The sequence below is a fragment of the Lolium perenne genome, chromosome 4 (genome assembly GCF_019359855.2).
Source record: "Lolium perenne isolate Kyuss_39 chromosome 4, Kyuss_2.0, whole genome shotgun sequence".
Lineage (NCBI taxonomy): Eukaryota > Viridiplantae > Streptophyta > Magnoliopsida > Poales > Poaceae > Lolium > Lolium perenne.
In genome coordinates this window covers 128,287,778-128,313,076 of record NC_067247.2, presented here as the reverse complement: position 1 = coordinate 128,313,076, position 25,299 = coordinate 128,287,778, and the positions used below count along the sequence as shown (strand labels likewise).

Genomic DNA, 25,299 nt, shown 5'->3' with positions numbered 1-25,299 from the left:
TTACTTTGGCATGACAGATCTCTGTCTCGGCACTTCGTCCGATTCAGACTACATACCTACGGGAAGAACTTTCATTCCGGACGGTCTTCGGAGGACAGACCGTTGTACCGGATGGACCCCAGGGATGTACGCGGAGGCGAATGAAGACGATGAGGAGTAGAGCTCCAAGGAAGAATAAAGTAATCTAGGTGGTATTGTAATAGAACGTATTTTAAATTCCCGTTGGCTTGGGCTTTGAGCCAAATAAGTGGTTTATATATACCACATGTAATATAAGTTTGTGAGTGTGTTATGTATTATACGGTGTATATACATAATAAATGTTTGTTTTGGATTTTCTTCTTGATTTCATTGTGTGACTAGTTCTGGGCATTGAGTTGAGCTCAGAAAACATTTGCATGGTGTAATTATGAGTAATCGCTCTTTGTTACAGGACTAGGGGAAATGGCGTTAGTAGAAACCGAAGAGGCTCATAGAGAGCGGGAAGCAAGAGAGAAAGAGGAGGCAGATGCAGCAGCTAGAGCAGAAAACGCACCACCACCACCACACCCAATGTTGCACCCAGACTTCCAACAGTATATGAGGTCAATGGAGGAGGATAGGAGGCGTTACCAGGAAAGCCAGAGCAAAAACATGCAGGATTTCTTTACCCATGTCATTAATGAGAGGGGTAATGAAGGCAAGGGAGTAACACTATCGGACTTCCAAAATGCAAGACCACTACCATTCACATCAGCTCCAGAACCAATGGACGCTGAAGATTGGCTCATGGATACTGAACGAAAATTGAAGACCGTTGGTTGCAACGATGAGGAGAAGATCATATACACCACTTATCTGTTATCAGGACCAGCAGCATCATGGTGGGAGAACCTTGTAGCAGTACACCCTCCAGATAAGGTATTCACCTGGGAGGAGTTCAAGAAGAAGTTTCGGGATGCTCATGTTCCAGACAGCGTGGTGGAGCTAAAGAAGAGGGAGTTTGAAGAACTAAGACAGAATACTGCACCAATCATGCAGTATGTTCGGGATTTCAATAGGTTATCCAGGTATGCACCTGAGGATGTAGATACCGAGGAGAAGCGGAAGAAGCGGTTCATGAAAGGCATGAATCCATACATGAAGATGCAACTGAGGTTGGCACGGACTGCCGAATTCCAGGAACTGATTGACTTGGCAATCACTTTCGAGGATGACTACAGGCAAGTCCAGGAGGACAGGAGGAAGAGGGCTCGTATAGAGCCAAGGAAGTACCCAATCAGTAAACCAACACCTGATCGGAGTTTCAAACCCCGATACCGACCTACTACTGGTAATCAATACAACCGGGGAGGTCAGAGTCAGAACCCAATTAACCAGATCATCTGCAACAATTGTGGCCTAAAGGGTCATTTGCAGAAGGACCGTCGTAAACCCGTAATCATCTGCTATGGTTGTGGGAAGGAAGGACACATCAAGCCGGAGTGTCCGAACAAGTCATCTTGGAGCGGACAGAGCTCTGGAGGACGAGGTGGAAACAACAACAACAACCGCAACAACAACAACAACAACCGCAACTACAACAACAACAACAATAAGAGGGGAAAGCCTTATGGAAAGCTGAATTGCACATCTTTGGAACAAGCGGAAGAGTCGGATCAAACAGTCTTAGGTACGCTCAGCATTCTTACTCATCCTGGCAAAGTATTATTTGATACTGGGGCAACCACATCATTTCTTGCATTGGAGTTTGTGGAAAAGTTCGGGCTTAGATGTTCTAAGTTAGAAACCCCTATAACTGTTCTATCCGCGGGGGGAACGATCTTAGTAACCCACGTGAAAGAAGCACAAGTCCTAACCATATGTGACTGTGTGTATTTCGCGGACCTATTCATCATACCCATGAAGGACATATCAGTCATCTTAGGGATGGATTGGTTGACAGAAAATGGAGCGGTGATTAACTGTGGAGACAAAACAGTATCACTTCGCAACTCCATCGGAGGTAGAATAGTGTTCCAAGGAGATAAGTACAGTGAGTTGGAGATCGGATTGGAACTCAATAGCTTGAAGGAAGTGAGAATGGAAGATATTCCTGTAGTGAATGAGTTTAAGGATGTATTTCCTAAGGAACTACCGGGTATGCCACCCGATAGAGAGATAGAATTCACAATCGATCTGATTCCAGGCACAGCACCAATAGCACAACCACCATATAAGATGGGGCCAAAGGAGTTAGTGGAACTAAAAGCTCAGATAGATGAACTGGAACAGAAGGGATTTATTCAAGAAAGTGTGTCACCATGGGGTACACCAGTTATTTTTGTGGATAAAAGAGATGGAGGAAAGAGAATGTGTGGAGATTACAGAAATTTGAACAATGTAACCATCAAGAACAAGTATCCTTTACCCAGAATTCAAGATCTTTTTGATCAAGTTCAAGGAGCGGGAGTCTTCTCGAAGATAGATTTAAGGTCAGGATACCATCAAATCAAGATCAAGAAGGAGGATGTACCAAAAACAGCATTTGTATCAAGGTATGGACACCATGAATACTTGGTTGTACCATTTGGACTAACAAATGCACCAGCAATTTTCATGAATTTGATGAACAAGATATTCATGAAGTACTTGGACAAGTTTGTGATAGTGTTCATAGATGATATTCTAATCTATTCCAAAGATAAAGAAGAACATGCCAAGCATTTGAAGATAGTTCTGCAAACTTTGAGGGAACATCAGCTATATGCGAAGTTCAGCAAGTGCAAATTTTGGTTAGATAGTGTTGAATTTCTTGGACATGTTATAACCAAAGAAGGCATAGCGGTGAATCCAAGCAAGGTTCAGTCCGTATTGGAATGGAAATCACCTAAAAATGCTAAGGAGATACGAGGATTTCTTGGTATGGCAGGCTACTATCGGAGATTCATAGAGGGATTTTCGAAGATTGCAGGACCAATGACCAAGTTACTCAAGAAAAATACTCCATTTGTATGGACTGATGAGTGTGAAGCCAGCTTCCAAACACTCAAAGATAAGTTAACCACAGCACCGGTATTAGCAGTTCCTGAACCTGGAAAGGATTACACGGTGTATTGTGATGCTTCCAAGAATGGACTTGGATGTGTTCTTATGCAAGATCGGAAGGTAATAGCTTATGGATCAAGACAGTTGAAACCACATGAACACAACTACCCAGTACATGATCTCGAGTTAGCGGCAGTTGTGTATGCTTTGAAGAGTTGGAGACAATTTCTATATGGATCCAAGTGTGAGTTATACACCGATCACAAAAGCTTGAAATATTTCTTCACCCAGAAGGAATTAAACATGAGGCAGAAGAGATGGTTGGAGTTGATTAAGGATTACGACCTTAAGATCAACTATACACCAGGCAAAGCTAATGTAGTAGCAGATGCCCTAAGTAGGAAGAGTACGGAGAATCAACCTACGGAATGGGAGATTCCAAAGGAACTTCGGAAAGAGTTAGAAGATGCTCAGATTTTGTTTATTCAAGGTGATGTCAAAGGAAGTATAGCAACCATGAGGATTATGGATGAGATGTACTTAGACTTGAAATATGAGATTATCCGAAAGCAAGCGGATGATTTGTTCATTCAAGAGGAAATCAAAAGGATTGGCGAAGGAAGACCATCAGAATTTCATCTAGAGGATTTTGATTCATTATACTTCCAGAAAAGGATCTGTGTACCAGATGACCCAGAAGTGAAGTCAATCATATTAAAAGAAGCACATGAAACCCCTTATTCCATACACCCGGGAAGTACGAAGATGTATATGAATTTGAAGGAGATGTTCTGGTGGAACAACATGAAAAGAGAAATAGCACAATATGTCTCGGAATGTCATACATGTCAACGAGTGAAGGCAGAGCATCAGAGTCCTGCGGGATTACTCAAACCACTAGAGATACCGGAATGGAAATGGGATGAAATAGGAATGGATTTTGTTACTGGTTTACCAATGACTAGTAAGAAGAAGGATATGATATGGGTAATAGTGGACAGACTTACCAAGAGTGCTCATTTCATAGCCGTAAACACAAAAGATACTGCAGAAAAGCTTGTGGATATATATGTGAAGGAAATTGTGAGTAAGCATGGAGTACCAAAGAAGATAGTCTCAGATAGAGGTTCGATTTTCACATCAGCATTCTGGAAACAACTACAAGAATCTTTGGGATCCAAGTTGGATTTCAGTACAGCATACCATCCACAAACCGGAGGACAAACTGAAAGAACCAATCAGATACTAGAAGACATGCTTAGAGCTTGTGCTCTGAACTTTGGAGGCTCTTGGGAGGACCATTTACCTTTAGCGGAGTTCTCATATAACAATAGTTATCAGAGTAGCATTCAGATGGCACCGTACGAAGCATTGTACGGAAGGAAGTGTAGATCACCAATTTGTTGGTTTGAAACCGGAGAAAATAAGGAGTTTACACCAGACTACATCAAGGAGAGACAAGACGTCATCGAGGTGATCCGGGATAGACTCAAGATAGCTCAGAGTCGTCAGAAGAGTTACGCCGACTTAAAAAGAAGAGATTGGGAACCGAAAGTGGGAGACATGGTTTATTTAAAGGTTAGCCCAATGAAAGGACTTAAGAGGTTCGGAGTGAAAGGAAAGTTAAGCCCTCGATATATAGGACCATTTAAGATACTCAGTCAGAATCGAGGAACAGCTTTTGAGTTGGAGTTACCGGCACAACTAAGTCAAGTTCATAATGTATTTCATGTATCACAACTCAGAAAGTGTTTGAAAGCACCGGACGATCCTATCACATATGAAGAAATTGAATTGCAATCTGATCTAACCTATGTGGAAAGGCCTGAAAAGATCTTAGAAGTACAATGGAAGAAGTTAAGAAACAGGGCAATCAAATATTGTAAAGTGCAATGGCAACATCATCCTGAGCGAGAAGCCACTTGGGAGACAGAAGAAGAACTCAGGAAGTCTTACCCCGAGATGTTCAGGTACCAATCTTAACTTCGGGACGAAGTTTCTGTTAAGTGGGAGAGGCTGTAATAACCCAGAACATAGGAACAACGAAGGGTAGATTTAGAAATGGGATGTGCATTTCATCGCAAAACGGGGGAAATTTTCGCGCCTTATTGCAACTAAACCTAAGAGGGATCGAGGTTCTCTCTCATTTTGCACTTAGGGTTAGGCAATGTGAGTTAGGGAAATTTCGACATGATCTCTTTTGTATCTTGTTGATTTGGGGAATTGATTTCATTTGACAAGTGTCAATACATTTAACAATAAGTATTGAACAATATGAAAATGGAATTCATAATTTAAAAACACAACTCATGAAATCAAACAACTTTGAATTTCAAAGTGAATAATAATTACAATATTTATTCCAGAATATATATATTACATAAAGCAAAAGCTCATAAACAAAAACTTGGGCTTTATTGATATCACAACACAGATTACAAAGTCTTTACAATATTCTTGATACAAGAATAGATGAATAATAAACAGAAATTAAAATGAAGATTACAGTATTGCTCCTAAACTAAAACCTAGACTAAATGGCTTGGAGAATATCTTCTGGCCATGTCCATCTTCATACACTTGCAAAACAAAGAATCAAACTAGCCAGAATGTTAGTGTTAGCAAATAAACAATATTCAGTTTGGACAGTGCAAACTGTCACAGCACACTTGTGCTTGTCCAAAACCAGGGACAGCACAAGATAAGGGCAGCAGCAGACCAAACCTGAGCACACACCAGGGCTCAAGTTTCAGCATATGAGAGCACACAGCTCAAGTGTGCTAGGCAGCAACAGCAAGGCCATGCAGCAGCATAGTCACCAAGCAAGCCAGGCTTGTGTGTCAATGCAAGGAGAGAAGCAGGGTTCATATAAAAGGGGCACAAACCCTAGAAATCATAACCAGTCGACCAGATAAAGATTCACCAGGTAAGGGTGAAGCAAGAACAGCTCAGTTCATCCAGTTCTTGAGCAAGAACAGAACCAACACACACAACCACTTAAGCCACCAGAGATCATGGTGACCTAGAAGATCATCCAAGCTCTGGAGGTGAAGGGCTGTGAACAAACCCAAGTCTGCATCAACAAAACATTTCTTTCTAGGAGCTGGAACAAGGTATACCTAGTTCCTGGAAAAGATCCAATGGATCTAATCCATCATATGCATAAGCATGGGATGAGCAGATGCTCATATGGGTAGATCATCACTTGGTTTTCACCAAGGATTACTGCCAGTCAAAAGCTACTAAGATAGAAACCATCCAGATACAGATCATGTGCACAGAAGCTAGAAATCATGCACAGATGCACACTAGCAAGATCACATGCACAGATAGCACCAGTAGATAGCAAAGATTAGCAGCCAAGACTACACAGAAGATCCTAAGCATGCAACCATCAGAAACCCTAGATTTCTTCACAGGCAAGCATATTGGCATTCATAGTTACTATGATCCCCTAATATGCAAGCAAAGTTGAGTAGCCAACAAGATCCAACCAATCATGTGAGCAACCAGTCAGTAGCAAGGCTACTGAGGTCACATCACACTTAGCACCAATTAAGAGAAAGCCAAATAGATCACATCACTATCCAGAAATGGATTCAGAATCTAATTGCTTATAAAAGAATCATGAACAGCAAACTCATATACAAGCAAGTCATTTAAATCATCACTGCATAAGCAGTTCATCATAAATTAAGTAATCCAAGCATGAATTTATCACAGATCCATGCTAAGCATGACAGTAGCATAATGTTAAGTAACCCAATTTAATTCATAGCCACTAGAGCAAGTCTAGATAGCTAAGATAAGCAACAGCACAGTGATGCTTGAGCATCAGCATCACAAGATAAGTGAATCATATAGCCACAGTGTTAGCCAGTAAACAAGCACTGACAATCAATTGATCAAATGGATCAATCATAACAAGCCAAGTTACACAGAGAGGTTAGCCAACAAGCAAGAAATGATCCAAAGGATCATTGGCTTGCATAGGAAGTACTGAATCATATCACAGGCACCTCTGGCACACACACAAGTGTCACAGATGCATCACAAGTACACCTAGCCAAGCAAGCATGATAGACCAGTGAGCATAAGCAAGTCATAACCAATCATAGCATGGCATAGATAGCTCTTGAGCAAGCAGAGTAGAGCATGGCAAGTGTAGAGCATGCTAGGGGTAGCAGAAAAGCAAGCATAGCATGAACAGCAAGCAAAGCAGCATGTGCCAGTACCAGGAAATGGTAAATGGGCCATGAACTTGCAGATAACAGAAGCACAGGCAGATTGCGCAGCCATAGCATGGCTCTAGATGATCACAGGACCACCAGAGAGCAACAGAGCATGAGGAGGAAGAAGAACAGTGGCAAGGGAGGCGCACAGAAGAGAAAGAGGAGGAGCAGAGGACCTTACCCGTGCCTGGAGGCAGAAGCTATGGCATGGCGAGGCAGTGCCCGCGCGGCCATAGCAGCTGCAAAGCCAGGGAAGTCGCCGGCGTTACGCCGACGAACACCACCACAGCAGCACAGCATGGAGACGACGGCACAGGCGCTGCGAGCAGCACCCGCGCCAGGTCGGTCTCGGAGGCGCACACGTCGACGGCGAGGGCGAGAGCTCATCGGAGATTCCCAATCGCCCGAGGCGATTCTCCACGAGATCCAAATCGGAGGCGATTCTCCAGGAGAGGATGAGAAGGGAGAAACCACGCGGACAGATCGATAGATCTGCACGCGGCGGTTCAGGAGCGATAGGTGGCTACGGCGGAGGAGCTCGGCGATGGCCGGAGCAGGGCGGCGGCCATGGCGGCGACGCCATCGCCACGGGGGTCGCCAGAGGCTAGGGTTTGGTCGAGTGAGGAGAGGGCCGAGTGAGAGTGAGTGAGGTGGGCCGCTTCGGCGCCACCGAACCCAAAAGGGGGCCAGCCTTATTGGGCCGTCCCTGGGTTAGGTTATTGGGCTGGGCCCAATATGAGTCCAGGGGGTATTTTGGTCTTTTTACATTTAATAAAAGACCAAAACTTTACCAAATTTTAATAAATCATAAACAACTCTAAAAATCCAATAAAAATTGGATTTATGAATGAAAAATAAATCTTAACCAGAATAAAATATGAAATGGAATTTATGAAACAAATTCAAAATTATGAATTTTCAGAATTTAAATAATAACTTGGAATTTTAAATTATTATTTCCTTGTATTTAAAATTCAAGGAAAAATCTCAAATAAGTTCAAATACTTATTTTCAAACATTTCAAAATGAAATTCTATTATTCCAAGTCATTTCTTTTGAAAAAGGGTATTTTTCCCAGAAAAATATTATATTCCCTTTTATTCCAAAAACTATGGAGGTAACTCTATAATTTCAAATTATTTTTTTGAAATGACTAAGGTAATCATCAAGTAAAACCATTTTACTTTGAATTGTTATACTTTGTGTGAATTACAATGATTAATACTTTTAAATCAATTGTAAATTACCGTCAAAGACATAAATCTTAAATACAACCCTAAAATTGTAATAACTCAACGGGGTAAAGGGATTCAACATAAAATAATCCATCCATGATTGCATTGTTTGGATTTTTATAACATTGTCCTTACCGGACAATGATGCTTCTTACAGAACCCGAGGTCCAGGTTCCATCAACTGCATTGAACTGCACTATCTCGCAGTCCACAGGCAAGTTCACCCTTGCTCATGTCAACTTGATTATTTTCTATTCCTTAAATGCAAAGCTATATACTTATCATTCCTGCATCGCAAATGAAATGTTATTTTCCAACTATGAATATGACTATGTGGCTGGCAATGGAACCATGGTATGTGTTGATATGGTGGAGGTTCCATTGCAATGGGTTATATCACCCTAGGATTAAATTACCAATGCCGTCCAGTGATTCTAGCGCCGTACAAATCGCGTTGACCATGAGATCTATAATGGCTCTGGGGAAGCCAGCTGTATCTTTTCTCTTCTGCATGCCAACGGATTGGTAGAGCCGGCGGGGTGCTGGAGGCACTGCCGTAGGTTGGGATAGCCTTTTAAATCCCCATCCATTAGTGATGATGGCTCTACGATCTATGAAGGATTGTCCAAAGTACACCATGAGTAAAGCCGTATTATCGGGGGAAGTCTACTGGAGGTGTGCGGGTGGACAAAAGGGTGGGTTTGCAGTCGCGGAGAAGGCGGTGTGGGCTTGGATCTTTATACCTGGCCTCACACCAAAGGAAGTGTGAACGGGGGCAAGTCCCTGCGGATGGCAAAAAGGGTGAGATCTCTTGTGGGAAAAGTAACGCACCTCTGCAGAGTGTATCAAATTGTGGCTGTCACTCCCTGTTCCGGGAAGGGAACTGCGAACGCGGCAGGAAAGGAACTCCACGAAGTTCTAGTCAACCTGTGAAGACTGACGGGCATAGTTTTCATAATAAAAGCAACCTTTTGAAGAAATGTTTTCAAAACATGCATTGACCTGCGATTTCCTGATCAATGGTCGTATCTAGTGCATCAAACACCTTTTATTCTTTTAGAACTTGCTGAGTACCTCTGTACTCACTTTCTTTCGACACCCTTGCTAGACTGTGATCCGGAAATGGAGGCTATCAACGATGGAGCAACAGAAGGAAGCTACGAGCTGGTCTACGAAGAACCTGATCTTAGCGGCGGAGTGGAAGGCATAGACTATGGGATAGTCTATGGACCAGATGACACGGAGGTGGAGGAGTAGTGACATACCCTAGTATCTTAGAGCCGAGCAACGTAGAACTTACCTAAATAAGTTGTTGAGCTCTTTATATTTGTTATGAGTTGTAATCGTACTTAAGTGGTATCTTAGGGTGTTCTCATAGGACCTGTGAGAATACCAACTTGTTAAGACAATGTTTGTAATAAAAGTATGGAGTGTTATGACCTGCAATGTTTCTGTTGTACCACTCTGAGGGATATGGCAATTTGTGAGGAAGCCCCTTCACAAAGATCATATCAACGACTTGTATACTACAACATGCAGTGGTATGCTGGGTCACCGCAACGCGGCACCCCAGCCCGCCCCGGCCTACGCCGCCCCCCCCCCCCCCCCCCCGAGCTCGGCCTCGTGGGACCCCACGCTCCTGATCGCCCTCCAGAGCGTCCCCTCCGCTGGGGCGTATGGTGGCGGTGGCGACTAGTTCATGGACACCGGCGCCTCCGCGCATATGGTTGCGCACCCCGCTTCCACTTCCTCTCGCATCATCGTTGGCAACGGTCATGCTCTTCCCATTACTCACACCGGTTCCATCTCTTTTCCTTCCACTTCCACTCGCCCTCTCCGCCGGTGTCGACCTCTGGCACGCCCGCCTCGGCCATCCTAGCTCCGCCACTCTGCGTCAAATTATGCAAGGCTTCTCCTTTACTTGTAATAAAACGGATGCCCACTCTTGTGAAGCATGTCGTCTAGGCAAACATGTTCGCCTCCCGTTTAGTTCCTCCTCCACAGTCGCGTCTTTTCTGTTTCAACTTATTCATAGTGATGTCTGGACCTCGCCTGTTCTGAGTAATTCTGGTTATAATTATTATCTAGTGATTCTTGATGACAACTCGCATTTTATATGGACTTTTCCCATTCGTCGTAAATCCGATGTTGCCGCCACCCTCACCGCCTTCTTCGCCTTCGTTTCCACTCAGTTCGGTCGCCCCATTCATGCCTTCCAAACCGACAACGGCAAAGAGTTCGATAACATCACCATTCGCTCACTTCTCGCCGCCCATGGCGCCGTCTTCCACCTCACGTGTCCATACACCTCTCCACAGAACGGTCGTGCGGGACGGATGCTTCGTACCCTCAACGACTGCGTCCGCACCCTTCTGTTCCATGCATACATGCCCTCACGATTCTGGCCGGATGCTCTTGCCACAGCGACTCTCCTCATCAACATTCGCCCGTGTCGTGTGCGTTGGTCATACACGCCGCATCACCTACTCTACGGTGTGCCGCCCTCCTATGATTACCTTCGCATCTTCGGCTGCCGGTGTTATCCTAACACTTCTGCCACCGCCGCGCATAAGCTTGCGCCGCGCTCTCTCCCTTGTGTGTTTCTTAGCTACCCCACCAACACCAAAGGCTACCGCTGTTATGACACAGTCTCCCATCGTGTCCTCACCTACCGGCACGTGTACTTTGACGAGTTGGTTTTTCCGTTTCAGCAGGGACTTTTGGCGACACCTCCGACGACGCCCCCGGCGCCCGCTGGCCCTCTTGTGGCCGCGCGCCGACGACTGACCGCGGCGGCCCCCTCTGCGCCGGCCACGCCTGGTCCCTCGGCGTCTCAGTCGCCCGCGCCGCCGGCGCCCTGCCGCCCGCAGCGCCCCCGGCGCCCCCGTCGCCCGCGACGCCCGCGGTGTCTCCTTCGACCGCCTCTTCATCGGCCGCCTCGTCGCCCGCCTCGCCGCCCGTAGCTACGCCTCCTGAGCCCATGCTCACCCGCGCACGTGCGGGCGTGCGGCGGCCATCTACACGCTACCCCGCCGACCAGTACGTCTGCGCGGCGTCCCCGTCCGCCGCGTCTGCCTTCTGGGCCAGCGGCAACAGTGTCCTGCCACATGATGGCGGAGTACCTCCAAGAGGCTGCCCACCGTGTATCGCTTCAGTGCTGAGGCCGAGCACCGCGCCGTGGCTAACGCGGTGACTGAGTGCACATGGCTTCGTCAGCTTCTGTCCGAGCTCACTTGTCCCGTTGACAAGGCTACGGTGGTCTTCTGCGACAACGTGTCGGCTGTCTACCTCTCCGCCAACCCCGTTCATCATCGGCGCACCAAGCACATCGAGTTGGACATCCACTTTGTTCGTGAGCAAGTTGCCCTCGGTCGCGTTCGAGTTCTTCACGTACCGACGTCTCAGCAGTTTGCCAATATCATGACGAATGGATTGCCATCCACGACTTTTCCTTAGTTTCGCTCCAGTCTATGTGTCGGTGCCGACCCTTCGACTACGGGGAGGGGGGGGTGTTGAGTAACATATTATACTAGGTATAGGTCCCCGTGTTTTGTCAGTGTTGTACCTGTAATTATACATGTGTCCTCCCATATATACATGAGCAGCCAGCCTTCTCTACAATCATAATTGATTTTGCAGTCGTATTCTGATTCACGCTGATATTGTTGCATGTCCGTAGAAGACACAGTACATGTATGCCTACAAACGATACATGATCTACCATTCACAAAAAAAAACAATACGCGATCCGCATGAATTGTTTTGCCTCACAAGATCTTTTTTTATTTTGCATACCACGCTTATCAGGTGGTTTGCCTCACAAGATCTTTGTCTTGTTGCATGCAAAAAAAACTAACATGAAAGATCACGGCCTGGGGTTCCCGCCTTCCCGCTCCTCTGAAGCCATCCGCGCCTCCTTCCATATCTGCTCCTATTTCAGTGTGAGTCTCTGGCATAGGCTGCTACCACCGGGTTGTGTGACAACGTGGACGGGCATCCAGGGGGTCTCACAGCGATTAGCGCACGTGAGCTGTTGGATCTTGCTTGGCATGGGATCTCGGCCGTCCGTTTTTCTTCATTGAGACATATAAAAAGAAGAGAACCTAGCCGCCGGCTCGTCGTCGCGCCTCGCTTCCTCCTCCCCAATCGGCTGGCCTCCTCCTCTCCCAGTCGCACCTCATCCTGTCGCCGCTGCCGCCCCCACCCCCAAGTCGATCCCAACCGCGCCTCCTCCCGTCTCCAGCTGGTCGATTCCGGCCGCATCCTCTGCCACCAGCGACCATTGCGAGCTCGTCTCACCCTCTGGCCCATGGGAAGAGCACGAGAGGGTGTGACATGGAGAAGGGGGGCGCACAGGATGGCGACCATGGAGGAGGCCGCGCGGGGTGGCCGAGCAGCAGCCGTTGGCGGCGGCCTCCTCTGCCCCGAGCGGGGAGGTGGTGTGGCCTTCATCGTCGATTAGCAGCACCACGCTCATCTTCCGTTCCTGGTGAGTTCCAATAATTTCTCTCTCTCTCTTCCCCATGAGCAGCCCCACTCTTCTCTCCTCCTGGTTTACTTCTACCTCTAATTTTGGTGTAGGTTATACTGCATCCACATCTCGTGAGGCCATGGAACAAGCTGGGCACTCCGTGAGGAGACAACTTTCATGGGCAAATAAGGACAGGAATCAGAGGCTGGCAGCATGGGGTTAGATGCCACAACACGTAGTGTTCTTTTCTTCTTCTTATGTATACATCCTTGTTTGGTTTCTTAGCAGAAATTTCAGCTATACCAGGATGTAGACCACAAATAATCTTGTAAAATTGTCTCTGTATGATTAATCTTGTTTGATTCATCTTGTGAACAGACAAAAAGCAATTCGAACAGCTTGTATTTCATCGGAACAGCAGATCAACATGGTAAGTTTGTCTTGTTTCTATCTGTTCAACTCATTAGGAAGCCCTATAATCCTATACAGAGTACTAAAAAGAGATTATACTAAGTATATGACACCCAAAGAATTGCTCTCTCTAGTGATGGGGACAACTAAGCCTGAGAAAGAAGTAGCTCTAGGCAATGAGCGTTGGTCCTGCTTCATTAAGTAGAATTAATAATTCAGAAATACTTCGTACTGATACCGCTGCAGCGTCGCTATCTTCAGCAGCGACAAATTAGAATTGAGAAGGGATTTTTGAAGATATATGTATATAAATATGTTCTTCGGTTCTGGAGCGATTCACAATGATTTGATGCTCCGGTTCTAATTTTAGTTCATATTTTGGACAGTAGAATATATAGCACCAGCATTGTATTTGTGGAGGTTCTAAGGCCAGATTCATATTTCCAATAGTCCTAGGCATATATCCTTTATGGGACAAGATTAGTCTCAAGTTTTTATTCCACGCATTGTTAGGCTTTGTAGCCATAATTTGCTGTGAAAGATCAAATCAGCTGGATGGTGCAATATTATGACTCATAGCGATTTGAGTTATTGCCCGTCAGATCTCTCCTCAAAACCGATGCTAGGTATTTCTGGATTCCCAGTTTTGAAGTGCTCGGGAGTTTGTTACATTGCTCAAGACCCATATACTTCAAACTGATGCTAGGTATTGTTTTTTGTACTGCCTGTTCTGAATCATCTCCACCTCTGTTCTGCTCACCGGTCCTCTCCATTTCACAATATATTGTCAAAGTCAATATGCAGTTTTGCTATGTAGCCTCTCTGATCAGCAAGATAATTTAAGGCATTATTGTTAGAGAAACTGTCTAAACTGAAATGAGCATAGTTTCTCTCAACCATTTCCTATTTAGACCAGTGTACAAAGAGAGACCAAAGTTTGACACCGGAAAAGTTAATGCTGATTAATCAGACCATATTCTCAGTTAAATGAAATACCATGAATTTCTGCTTTACTCTGAAATTTAACAAATGTAAAAGAGAAAGTTCCTGAGATATCATGGGCTATGTGATGCTTGAAACAAAATAATAGTTGTGTGCTGTAATCTAAAACATTTTTTTGCAGGGATATATCTGAAACATTTTCTTGCAGGAACTTTTGTACATATACATATCTACTTCTTGAGTGTGCCCCATAAAGAAAGCCTCAATGCTTGTGATCCCTTTACCTTCTTACTTTGTTGTTGCTCTTCCCAGATTATTTCCATAAAAACACACTGTTTCTTATATTATACCGCTATTACAGGATGGTATGTTCCGCTGCATTATTCAAGTTTGGAGATTCACGCCTGACTAGCCATAGTGGTTGGTCTCTTGTAGTGAGTGCAGGCAAATGTCTAGACCTGCTACTTGTTCATCTACAAGACACCTGCACGGAGGCAACTCTGGAGTAAGCAGAACATCAGCTCCTTTTTCTGATGTGCTATGTAATTCTTTAGTTTTAATATACAATACGTGACTGCTGATTCTGTCTTCTGCTAACTAGGTAGCGTCTCGCCTACATAACAAGTTGGAGAAAGTTAAAAGACACTCTCAGATGAGAATGATCATGCTTATGATCTTTTGTAATATAACTACTGTTGGATTGAAAATAGGATATTAGTTACAACTATGAATTTCCTTTAAGGAATTTACACCTGGTCCTCACTTTACATATCTCTTCCTTGAAACCTTTCCAAAAACAATGTATTTACGCCTGCTCAAATATATGTATGTGCACTGCTGAAGTTGATGAACCGCCAAGTTGTATTATTTTCTATTAGTATGATGTGCACTACTAGAGTCAAAATTCCTTGAGCACAATAGCATTTCCAAAATGCATAATACATAGCCATGGACTTAACACATGAATTTCTTTTGCCAGCTTATTAACAAATTTGGCTACATATTTTTATTGGTTCTTCATATATGCTTGTCTGCCGTAGGCGGGCAAGCGAGCGGCAAGCTGCGCCTTATTCATTAGCATCTTTTTTGATTTGTCTTCCTTTTTATGTGTGATATCGACATGTTTTTGCTGCAGACATGGCTCTTTCCAGGTTTGGGTGACTCCAAGCAGGTGGAGCAAAAGTGGTTGGGGTCTTCGTGTTCATCACAGGTTGTTCAATCCATTCGCATATTTTTATTTATGTAACTTATTCTGTGACTGGTGCGTGCTAAAGAGCATGTTGCGTGACCATTTGTGAGAGCAGCAACAACAATGAAATTCTTACCGGCAGAAAGAGATTGACAACCTCCAGTTATCATATATGTCAATTATATGCTTTCTTTCGACTCATGTAAACATCTTTAAGCTACTGAATCATGTGTTGTATTGAACACTCAGGATTGGCTTCGTTGTTGACTTTATAGATTCCCAAGTTATTACTTGCCATGAACTGACAATTTTTACCTTTTGTATGCAAGGATTATTATTTGCTCCAGAATTTTGATGGCCTATAGTTACTCCACATTGAGGTAGGGAATTTTTGACATGTTTCTTTCTATATGTATCAAGCAAATTTCATGAGTATTTGCATTTATATATGTAGCTGATGGGTTCTCAGTCTCGATGTCAGTTGAGTTATTCCTCGGGGAACTTTCATTGCAGCTTAGTTCAAATGGAATGCAGATTTGGATTAAAGGGTGGCTTTGTTGAATGAATGCATGGTTAATTAATATATTCTTCTGAGGAAATAAGTAATTGTCTATAAGTTGGGTATTCTAATCCTAGAAAAGAATTGGCTCCCCGAATATATGTAACAAATGGTTAGTACTGTGTGTGAAACTAAACATGACACTGATTTGCAATCTGAAACATTTATTTAATGATTTTTTATATATGGTTATTACGAGGCTTTTTGCTTAGATCCTTTCCTAAGTTCCCTACTGTATTTTTGAGAGAGAACGGTTGCATAATCTTTTAGTTCGATGCTCTTCAGCCTTTAATAGAGGTACCCTCAGTTTTGCATTGAATTTGCTTCCATTTAGGTGTTACGAATTCAATTATTGATGCTGCATTAAATCTTCATATTCTTTAGATTTATGTATCTATGGCTCTTCTAAGCTAGACGAGGACATTCGAGGCCGCTGGCCCATTTTGCTACAGATTTTGTTATGTCCTTCTATTTTGAAATTTTCATATCTCTGAGCAGATTATTTGGCTCTCTTAGTTAATACACGGATTCTGGTGTTTCAGTAAATTCCTTGCCATTAGGAAATTCCACCCTTTTCCACCGGCTCCAGGACAAGAGGGTACCGACGAGTATCGGGACCCTAGGTGCACTCGATATCTATAAGCTCCATAGGATGTATAGGCTTCTCTTCCTCTCATGTTTACGGTAGGGGATAATAGTCTTTGTGGGGTGGGTCTTATTCTCTTCGAGCCCCTGTTTTGCACGAAGTTCAAAATGGGATATCCTCTTGTGTGCATAATTTCATGAACATAGTCCAAAATGGTCATCTGGGTTTAAGGGAATAATTGGCAAAGGTGGAGGAGTTGATGAAGACTATACTAAATTCTCACTGTCTTAATCAAGTAACGGATATAGAAAATCCATATGCACACTTCAAGCAGACCGGTACGAACATCAGAAAATTTATCATTTCATGTTATAGAGTAATTGTGAATCTTTTATTTTGGCATGATACTCTTGGACATCATTTTACTATGTTGTCATTTTCTGAAACAAACTCCAGCTCCTGAGATATGGAAGGCCACTACAGGCAAAGTGGATATTTTTGTGGCAGTTGTTGGTTCAGAGGCACACTGATAGGTGTAGGGAGGTACCTGAAGATGAAAATTACATCCGTAAAGATAGTGTGTGTGGAACCTTCAGAGAGCGCTATACCTTTAGATTCCGTAACCATAATATGTGGTACATAATTGGAGAGGAGTTATTCATTTCCCACACCGGAGCATATTATATTGGATTCAAGAGCAACAGGTGCGACACACGAGGTTCCTGGTTCCAAATCTCGAATTGCATAGTAGTTTAGGTATCTATTATAAGAACAACTATGGGCTTGTGTCATTTGCGATCTGATGGAAATTGAGGTTTCAGATCATAATGTTGATGAAATATTCAGGATGGATGGTTCCATCTCAAATGCTAACTATGTGGCAAAGAACACTACTATGATTCTTTTTTCTTGATGAATGCCTATGTCATTTCTTCTTCCTAACAGTTAGATTTATTTAGATTTTTCTAATTGTTGTTCGGAGTAAAATATAGAATATTTCTTCCTAAAAATTTCTATTTCTATACTGCATGTGGATAACTTTATGTACGTGGGAAAACTGAAACGGGCCAAATTAGGGCGTTGATGTGGGCGACCTCACTATATACACTTCATTCCCAGGTATACCACCACTCCATCGCTAGCCCGGAACTGCATATCCTCGAATGAGTTTCATACAACCACTCCACTACCAGCCCATGAACTGCATACTGTCTGAAATTCACCTTCCTATCTTGATGTCTGATGCTTTTTGTTTCTGGTGTCACAGTTGGTAGTCCTGTAGATTTTTTGATAGTAATGGAAGTGGTATTGTTCATTTTCATTCCAGCTAGAATGAGTTATGTTTATTATATGACCTGATCTCCACTTTCTGGTTGAATTATGTTGTTTTCAAAATCTACACCATCAAATTTATTTTAGCTTATGACTCACAAGAGGACCAACTCTTTTTCTAAATCAGGGTTTTCCCCTTTTATACATAGACTGTCAGGCTAAGGCGTCAGGTTACAGTTATATATTTTGCTTGGTTACCTCAATATTGTAACTGAAAACTCGACCAGCTTTGTAAACCAGTGGATTATTTCTGTTAGACATAGGATTTCAAACTAAGGTGCCAGAGTATAGTCGCTTATTTGGCTTGGTGACTGTCTTTACGGTCTTCATGGTTCATCTATCATGTTTAGATAGTCGAGTTCAGACAATGATGATTGATAAAAGGATAGTGAAATCCTGTATGGGTGTTCCCGTTTGCCAAATAGTACAAGTTCCATAAGGGTAGTGCAAGTGAATAAGGGTATATGAAATTTCTTTTCCTTTGAAACTATTATCTTCTGTTGGCGAGAGCACCAAGCCTTTTAGTTATTATTTTTTTTAAAAAATGTAAATGACAACATATAAGCATCTAGGTTTTCCCACTTCAAGCCTAAGAATGGCAGTCGATAGACCTTGCAAATTTGAGTTTTGATGGTATAGCTCTCTATTGCCAAATTTACTCAATATATTGTATTCAATACAAATCATGCAACCTCTAACTCCGTATTCATTGCACATTTCCTTTTTCATGAAGCTGGTATTAGTCATCTATGTGTCACAACGAGTAGGGAGGTTTTATTGTTAGATGATGAGAATGAATGCGGTTATATCATCATAGCGTTTTAGTCTGTAAGCCTTGGTCACCAAGTGTGTCGCGTTCTGGATTCAATGAAATTGCTCACCGTATTTTTTCTATGGGATTGCTCACCGTATTTGTCCATGGGATTGCTCACCTGTTTGGCACACTTGGTTTGCTGCCCCGTTTGTAGTTTTGTGTGATTTATCCTAATTGACATTGTTTTGTGAAACCTAAATAATGTATTATCATGTTGGAAGCTAAATTTTTTATCACCGTTATACAAAATTTATATTGGTACGAGCTTCACGGGATCGTGCGCCAAGGCGCACATCTAAATCTAGTACATGTAATAGATAAGAAGGTGCGGCTTGATGAGGGGGTTTGCCCGCATACTGCGAACAAGCAGATATGAATAGCCATTGAAAACATACAATTGAAATTATCACCAGGTTAACAAGCGAAACTTGCAGGTTATGTCCATATTATTCTTTTAATTTGCGCATAGAATATTCTATTGTACACAAGATATTTTTACATTAGAACATGGGATCACTTTAGGCCTCATTTGGCCTGCGTGTTTTGGCAGTTTTTCCTTACCCAAAACAGCCAGAAACACTCCGTACATTGTTTGGTAGGCCGTGTTTGGACTGAAACCCAGAAATCCCGAGAAAACACGTCGGTTTGAAGTGTAAGTGAGACACGCCACCCACCTCGCGTTTTTGGCCGCTCAGCGCGTCGCACGGATCCGGCGGCGCAGCAGGAAGGCAAAGTCCGCGACCTTCCACACGGCGCCACCTCGCTGGTTCATTCCGTGGACGATCGACGACGGTCGTCTGCAAACTTGGTTTCTTCCTCGTAGTAGTGGTAGTTGGAGAGGAACTTGCGGGTGTCTATGCCCGTGGTCGGTGGTGGCGGGGTCCGATGGCTGCGGTAGGCAGTAGCATGTCAGCTCGCAGAAGGACGGGCCTGATGCGCTCGATCCCAGGGCAGAGCTGGCCGCGTACCCTCCTCCGCCGAGCCCTTTCTTTCCAGGCGAGTACCAAATCCCGCCGCAGTTCACGATTCCGTCCATTGATTGCTCAAATTAAGTCGACCCCTAATACGGAATTATACAGATGGTGGTTCTGCAAGTGAGATCCCCTAGTGGCGGCTTCATGTTCATTCCCATACATGCTTCAGGAACTAGGCTACACACCAGCGCCACTCTAGAATATTGTTAGGTAGTGAAAATTTATTCTTGAGATTGTATCATCGTTTCAATATTTGGTGGCAAATTGTTTTTGATATTCAGGTTCATCCCCTGATTTTTACATCCCGCGGAGTCCTTTTTGTTAAAGAACAGGCGTCTTGCATTTTTTGATTAAAAAAGCAAAGTACGACTTGTCTTACGATTCGATTCTTTGTTGAGCCAAAATTATGCAAGAACAAACAAGTGAACTTGTTTTGTTCCAATGAGATGGCTCTTACTAGTAGTTTGGTTGTTGTTTTTGATGAACTGGGTACTCCTTCAGTTCTTCTCCTGTACTTGGGGAGGCACCTAGAACTAGTAGTTTGTCTGCCCTCTTATGCTTTGGATAAATTATAGTGGGAAGCCTCTAATTCACGTTGGTCTTGTTTCTTGATTGGCTAATTAGTCAATGCGCATTCCTGTCACAGTTCTAGATTGTTGTTCTACTGTTGTGGCGATTCAGATGGTTAATGGCCAGACTATGAACTGTGAAGCTTTGTTCTATTGATAGAATAAAATACGTGGAATCGAGACATTGAACATAATATCTGGCATAGATTTTTCCTGGGAGAGCTTTCTTGTGTAGTTCTTAGCAACCATTAAATTCTAAGTCTCACCATTCCAACCATGTTAGCTTCTGTAAAGCTGCTAGACATACTTTGGATATTATGACTTTTGAGATATTTTTCTGAGGTTTGATTTGTGTTTTGTTTCTTGCCGTTCATATTTGGGAAGGGAAACAGAGTAAAGTTTGAGATGATTCAACTCTGTTTCTTGATAATCATGTTTTGCTGTTCTTGTTTCTCTACTACTTAAAAAGAAGGAACGTGTTCCCCCTTCTCCCCTCCTTTCGTCGTCCGTCCAACCTCCCCACGTCGCTTCGTCGTCCCGCAAATCACGCCCCGCGGAAGAAACGTTTCGTCAAAATGTACCCAGTCAACCCCCAACCACGTCCATACAGCTCCTCTCCAATCGGCACGCCGCCTGCATCTTCGGCTCCCTCGTCCCTCCCCGCACCATCCACCTCATCTCGCACTGCACCCGCCATGGCAACGGGCTGAATGCATCCTGCAGTGGACGGACGGTCAGCATCTCCTGCTCCATCCCGAGTCGAACTGAGAATCCGCGCCGGCCGGCCTGAATGCATTTTCATTTAGAACCGAAGATCCGCGCCGCCACGCAGGATCCGGATTTGGCCGTGTTCCCTGGATGCCACCGCACTGAGTTCACCGACTGGCTGGCTCAGATCCACGCATCCTTATCATCGAGAAGACACCCTCCGTGTAGCACCAGAAATCACATCGCTGCTGCCGCCGCCTGCATTTCACGCTCGACCCCACTTTCCCCCGTCCCCGTTTGAGCTCGCCTTGATTTCTAGCCGCCGCCGCCGCTGTTCCCCACCTCCGGAGCCGTGCCCTCCTCCCGTCAGTGGGGAGAAGCCGCTCCCCAACGGGATCTCCACCTCTCCGGTGTGGGGAACGGCCACGACCTCTCTTGCCCTGCCCTGTGTCTTGTCCGGAATTCATCAGTCAGGCCGTCCCCAAACCTCCGCGTAAGTACATGATCATATATGCTCTTAATTTATTCGTTTTGGTGATCCTTCAGATGCGAGTAAGTAGATCCTTCGGGATTAGCAGCAACCGCCCATCTATCTATTCATTTTCTCTTCAGATCCGGCTATTTTATTATGTTTGAAAGATATGTGTGCTTGCTGCAAGTAGATCCTGGTATTGAAGAACTCAAATTTATGTGCTTTTGTTGTTAGTGGATCGTGATGGAGAAGAACTTATATTTACACAACTTTTCCCTACAACGAAATGGTGCTAAACATGTAATTGATTTCTCAAATGAGAACGTCTTTGACTGTGTAGATTCTAAAGGGTCGGATGACATAGCTGTTATCAATAATTATGAGACCGATGCATAACTTATTGAGGAAGGGCGGAGAGCATGAATGTTCAGAATTTGCTGCAGAGTTGTATCCTGATGTAAAGAATGTGGATATTTCAGTAATTGGAGCTGGAGAGAGCATATCCTTACGACGTATAATGGCCTTATCAATTTTAAATTTATCAGCTTTTTGATATTTCACAGATTAGAAACTTCTTGGTAGAGTAGACACTAATTATACCTTAGATATGGTGTTAATTGTATTCATTATTTCATGCAGGTTTGACAAAAGAATCACCAATTTTGCTGAGGACAAGTTTAAGAGCGAAGGAATAGATCTGAGCTCCGAAGGAACACATGACCGCTGCTGCAGTGTTGGAGTGCAGTGTCTATGGTCGTCGAAGCGCTAAAGCCCCTATATTCAAAGGCCACCAGATATACAACTACACTCTGAAAATGCCATTTCTGTCGCTCTAACCGATGGCGGCCTTTTATATGCACACCCAGATTCAAGAATTGATAAAGTAGGCATCGTGTTGTCTTTGATGTCAGTTCGCAAGAACATCTTTTCATATCCCATTACACCGTGCTTTCTTCGCTATTGCGGAAATAAATGAAGAAATGTTTTGGAGAGGATGCCAAACAAGATGAATGTTCAGCTGTGCAGTCCAGTGAGTTCTTCTCTCAGGTACTTAGAGGTTGTGAGCCTTAAGGGTTTGCTTCAGTTGTGATGGAGCATCCTTTATGAGTGAGAGTATTTTGTGCACAAGTGCGTGCTGGAATGTGGCGTAAGAATGGAGATGCGGCTATACTGAGTGATGAGTGGTACCGCTTGGTGCAATGTTAATTTTTTACTGACCCCATATGCATTGCTATTCAATAATAGTTTCTGCTATTCAATAATTCTTTCCAGGCTTGAACAGGGCTTGGACTCAGATCTGTTTCTGCTTCAGTGTTGTGCTGCATTATATTCGTCAGAGTTCTTCGTGAGGACCATTCAAGAGAGATTTGGTTTATCAAATTATACATCTTTGGAACTCGGAGAACAGAATGAGTAAGCTCCAAGTTGTTTTATCATGCCAACTTTTGTTTCTGTTAACATATTGCTTCTTAAGCTTTTAGTGTTGCATGTGAATACTTTTGCGTTGATAATCCATTCAACCTCATTCTTGCTTGTGTCACTACTCGCTAAATCAAGGTATTCAATTATGAAGTTAGCATGATTTGAATGTTTTTTTACTTACTTGCCAGAGAAGCTTTGGTGTTGCATTATCATCGAGTTCAAAGTTCTCACACTTGGGGCTTTAGCTTCTCAATTGCAATAGCAATTTATCATGCTAAAGGTATTCTCGAAATTTCTTTAATTCTTGGCTAAGTTTACATGATTTAATTTTTAAATCATTTGCTTGGTCTGGGACAGTTGGTACACGTTGGTATTCTTGGACCAAATGTAGGAATACTATAGCAACAATATTGAAGCAGGAAAACTTTTCATCAGTTTCCAGAGCTTTCATAAACTTCTCCGTTTGAATACGGTAGCAACGGAATTGGATCATTTTCCTACTTTTCATCAAATGTAGGAATAGTATAACAACAATATTCTTGGTACACGTTGGTTTGCATGCCGGATTGGTGGTCAGTGAGTAACTGCTATTACATGTGAACTGGTGCACGATATCTAGATGTGCCTGTTTAGTTGCTCTAACTGCAATTGGTGCTTGTTCTATGATATAGATGATACCGCTAATGACATGGAGTGCGGCCACCATGAACGAGGAATAAGAGAATCTGATTCGGAGGGTGAAGAGTACGACCATTTGGTATGTCCAACAATTACTTTGTATTCGAGGGATCGAGACTTATCTATAGAATGAATAATTATGTTCACCTGATGGAGTGATGGCCTGATGGGTCAGATTGAGATTTATCTATATTATTAGAGATATTCTAAATCATTAGTAGATATCAATTTTATTTGAACAAGCCTTATTTGCTTACGCAAGTTTTTTTACAAAGCAGCTGAATGTTGGTGGTTCCTGTGGGCAATTGATTATCCCATTTCTGCAGTTACCTCCATAACAAAAAGTTCAGCAAAGAATATTTTTGGAATGACTCGATTGAGCAGATGGTACGCTGCTGATTTTTCTATAATGGATGACATGATAATGATGTATAGGTCGACCAACTTAAGCTATAGTGGAGATTTACGAGATTCCAATATTTTCTAGCTCCAGTTTGGAAGCTTATACTGCAAATGGAGAAAATATACTATATATTTCCATTTCTATCTGTCAGATGTATTTCCATTTCTATCTATCAAATGTTACTTTGAACATTAGGCTCTTTCCTTGAGGTGAGACATTCAGCAAATGTAGACAATGTACTAGATATTTCTATACCTATGATCAGAATGTTACTTTGCACTATGTTGGATTGTGTGAAACTTAGGCTGTTTTCTTGAAGCGATACTTTAGCAGATGGGATTGAACTTTTTTCGTTCAAATTAATTACTGTGTCCCGGAGCTCATTTTGCTTTTGGTTGCAGAATGGGATACATATGCTCTTGTTAGCATGGACCTGGTTTTACAATCAACAAACATTTCATCCTATCCATAGGAGGGATGGCAATTTCCTCTAATACAGATCTTCACTTCAGTCGCTTGTTCAGTGCAACCAATGGAATTCTTTGTAGGCCTCTCCTTGAAAATTTGTGAGCAGAGCCCAGCAGGAGGAGCTTGTCCAGTTTAGCATCTGCTGTAATAAAGAGCACCCATTTACATATTTTCATGAAATAATTTTTGATTAACTTTGCTAATGCGATGCTCATGACTTCTTGTGAGATGGATGTGTTTACGTATTTATGGTGCAAGAAAGTCAAAGTGATTGATCTTAGCCATCTTATGAAGGATCGGTCTACCCTATACGTATTTATGGTGCAAGAAAGTCAAAGTGATTGATCTTAGCCATCTTATGAAGCATCTGTCTACCCTACACGATTTTATGATGCAAGAAATTCAAAGTGATTGATCTTAGCCATCTTATGAAGCATCTGCGGCAGTAGTTACAAAGCGAGTAATACCTATACAGGAGGAAATAAACGAGGAACAATGGTTAAATGGTAGGAAATTGTCAATGTAGAATTTTATAAGCTACTTATATACATAATAATATTTCTTATTAAATGTTGTCAGTGTAAAAACATATTATATATGTTTCTTTCTAGATGCTTCTTGTTTTGTTGCACTTTTCGGAATTGCTTTAGATATTGATTTAGGATCAGCAAAGTTTTGTTATGGACACACTTAAGTTTTGTTATGGACAGTCTGGAGGTTTGTTAACTGCCATGCACCATCATGTACTGAGGTACAGGTGAGCAAACTCCACTACAAAATGTTGTTGCCTTCCTGGATCATTATGCTGGGCTAAGATGTACTTGACTA

The 25,299-nt window shown here is 43.1% G+C and overlaps 1 protein-coding gene and 2 long non-coding RNA genes across 8 annotated transcripts; all 3 read left to right on the top strand.

Moving 5' to 3' along the window:
- Positions 1-12,679: 12,679 nt before the first annotated feature.
- On the top strand, positions 12,680-14,142 carry LOC127293868 (uncharacterized). The gene is made up of 3 exons (XR_007846195.2): positions 12,680-12,962; positions 13,055-13,374; positions 13,958-14,142. It is a non-coding gene; the product is annotated as an uncharacterized lncRNA (long non-coding RNA).
- Positions 14,143-14,359: 217 nt separating this feature from the next.
- LOC139830143 (uncharacterized) lies at positions 14,360-17,422 on the top strand. Its single transcript, XR_011742802.1, has 3 exons — positions 14,360-14,802; positions 14,899-15,507; positions 15,816-17,422. It is a non-coding gene; the product is annotated as an uncharacterized lncRNA (long non-coding RNA).
- Positions 17,423-20,829: 3,407 nt separating this feature from the next.
- On the top strand, positions 20,830-25,081 carry LOC127293866 (uncharacterized). 6 transcript variants are annotated; one of them, XR_007846189.2, is made up of 6 exons: positions 20,830-21,521; positions 22,140-22,913; positions 23,111-23,202; positions 23,594-23,679; positions 23,879-23,987; positions 24,405-25,081. XR_007846189.2 is itself a non-coding variant. In XM_051323555.2 (6 exons), exons 2-6 carry the CDS (start codon positions 22,473-22,475, stop codon positions 24,495-24,497), a joined length of 477 nt encoding a protein of 158 aa, XP_051179515.1. In that variant the 5' UTR covers positions 20,830-21,521; positions 22,140-22,472; the 3' UTR covers positions 24,498-25,081. The 6 variants fall into 6 exon arrangements, 3 of the variants coding, with proteins under 3 accessions (XP_051179515.1, XP_051179517.1, XP_051179518.1); XM_051323555.2 differs by lacking the exon at positions 23,879-23,987 and having other exon boundaries at positions 22,140-22,547; positions 22,783-22,913; XM_051323557.2 differs by lacking the exon at positions 23,879-23,987 and having other exon boundaries at positions 22,140-22,547; positions 22,773-22,913.
- Positions 25,082-25,299: the final 218 nt, after the last annotated feature.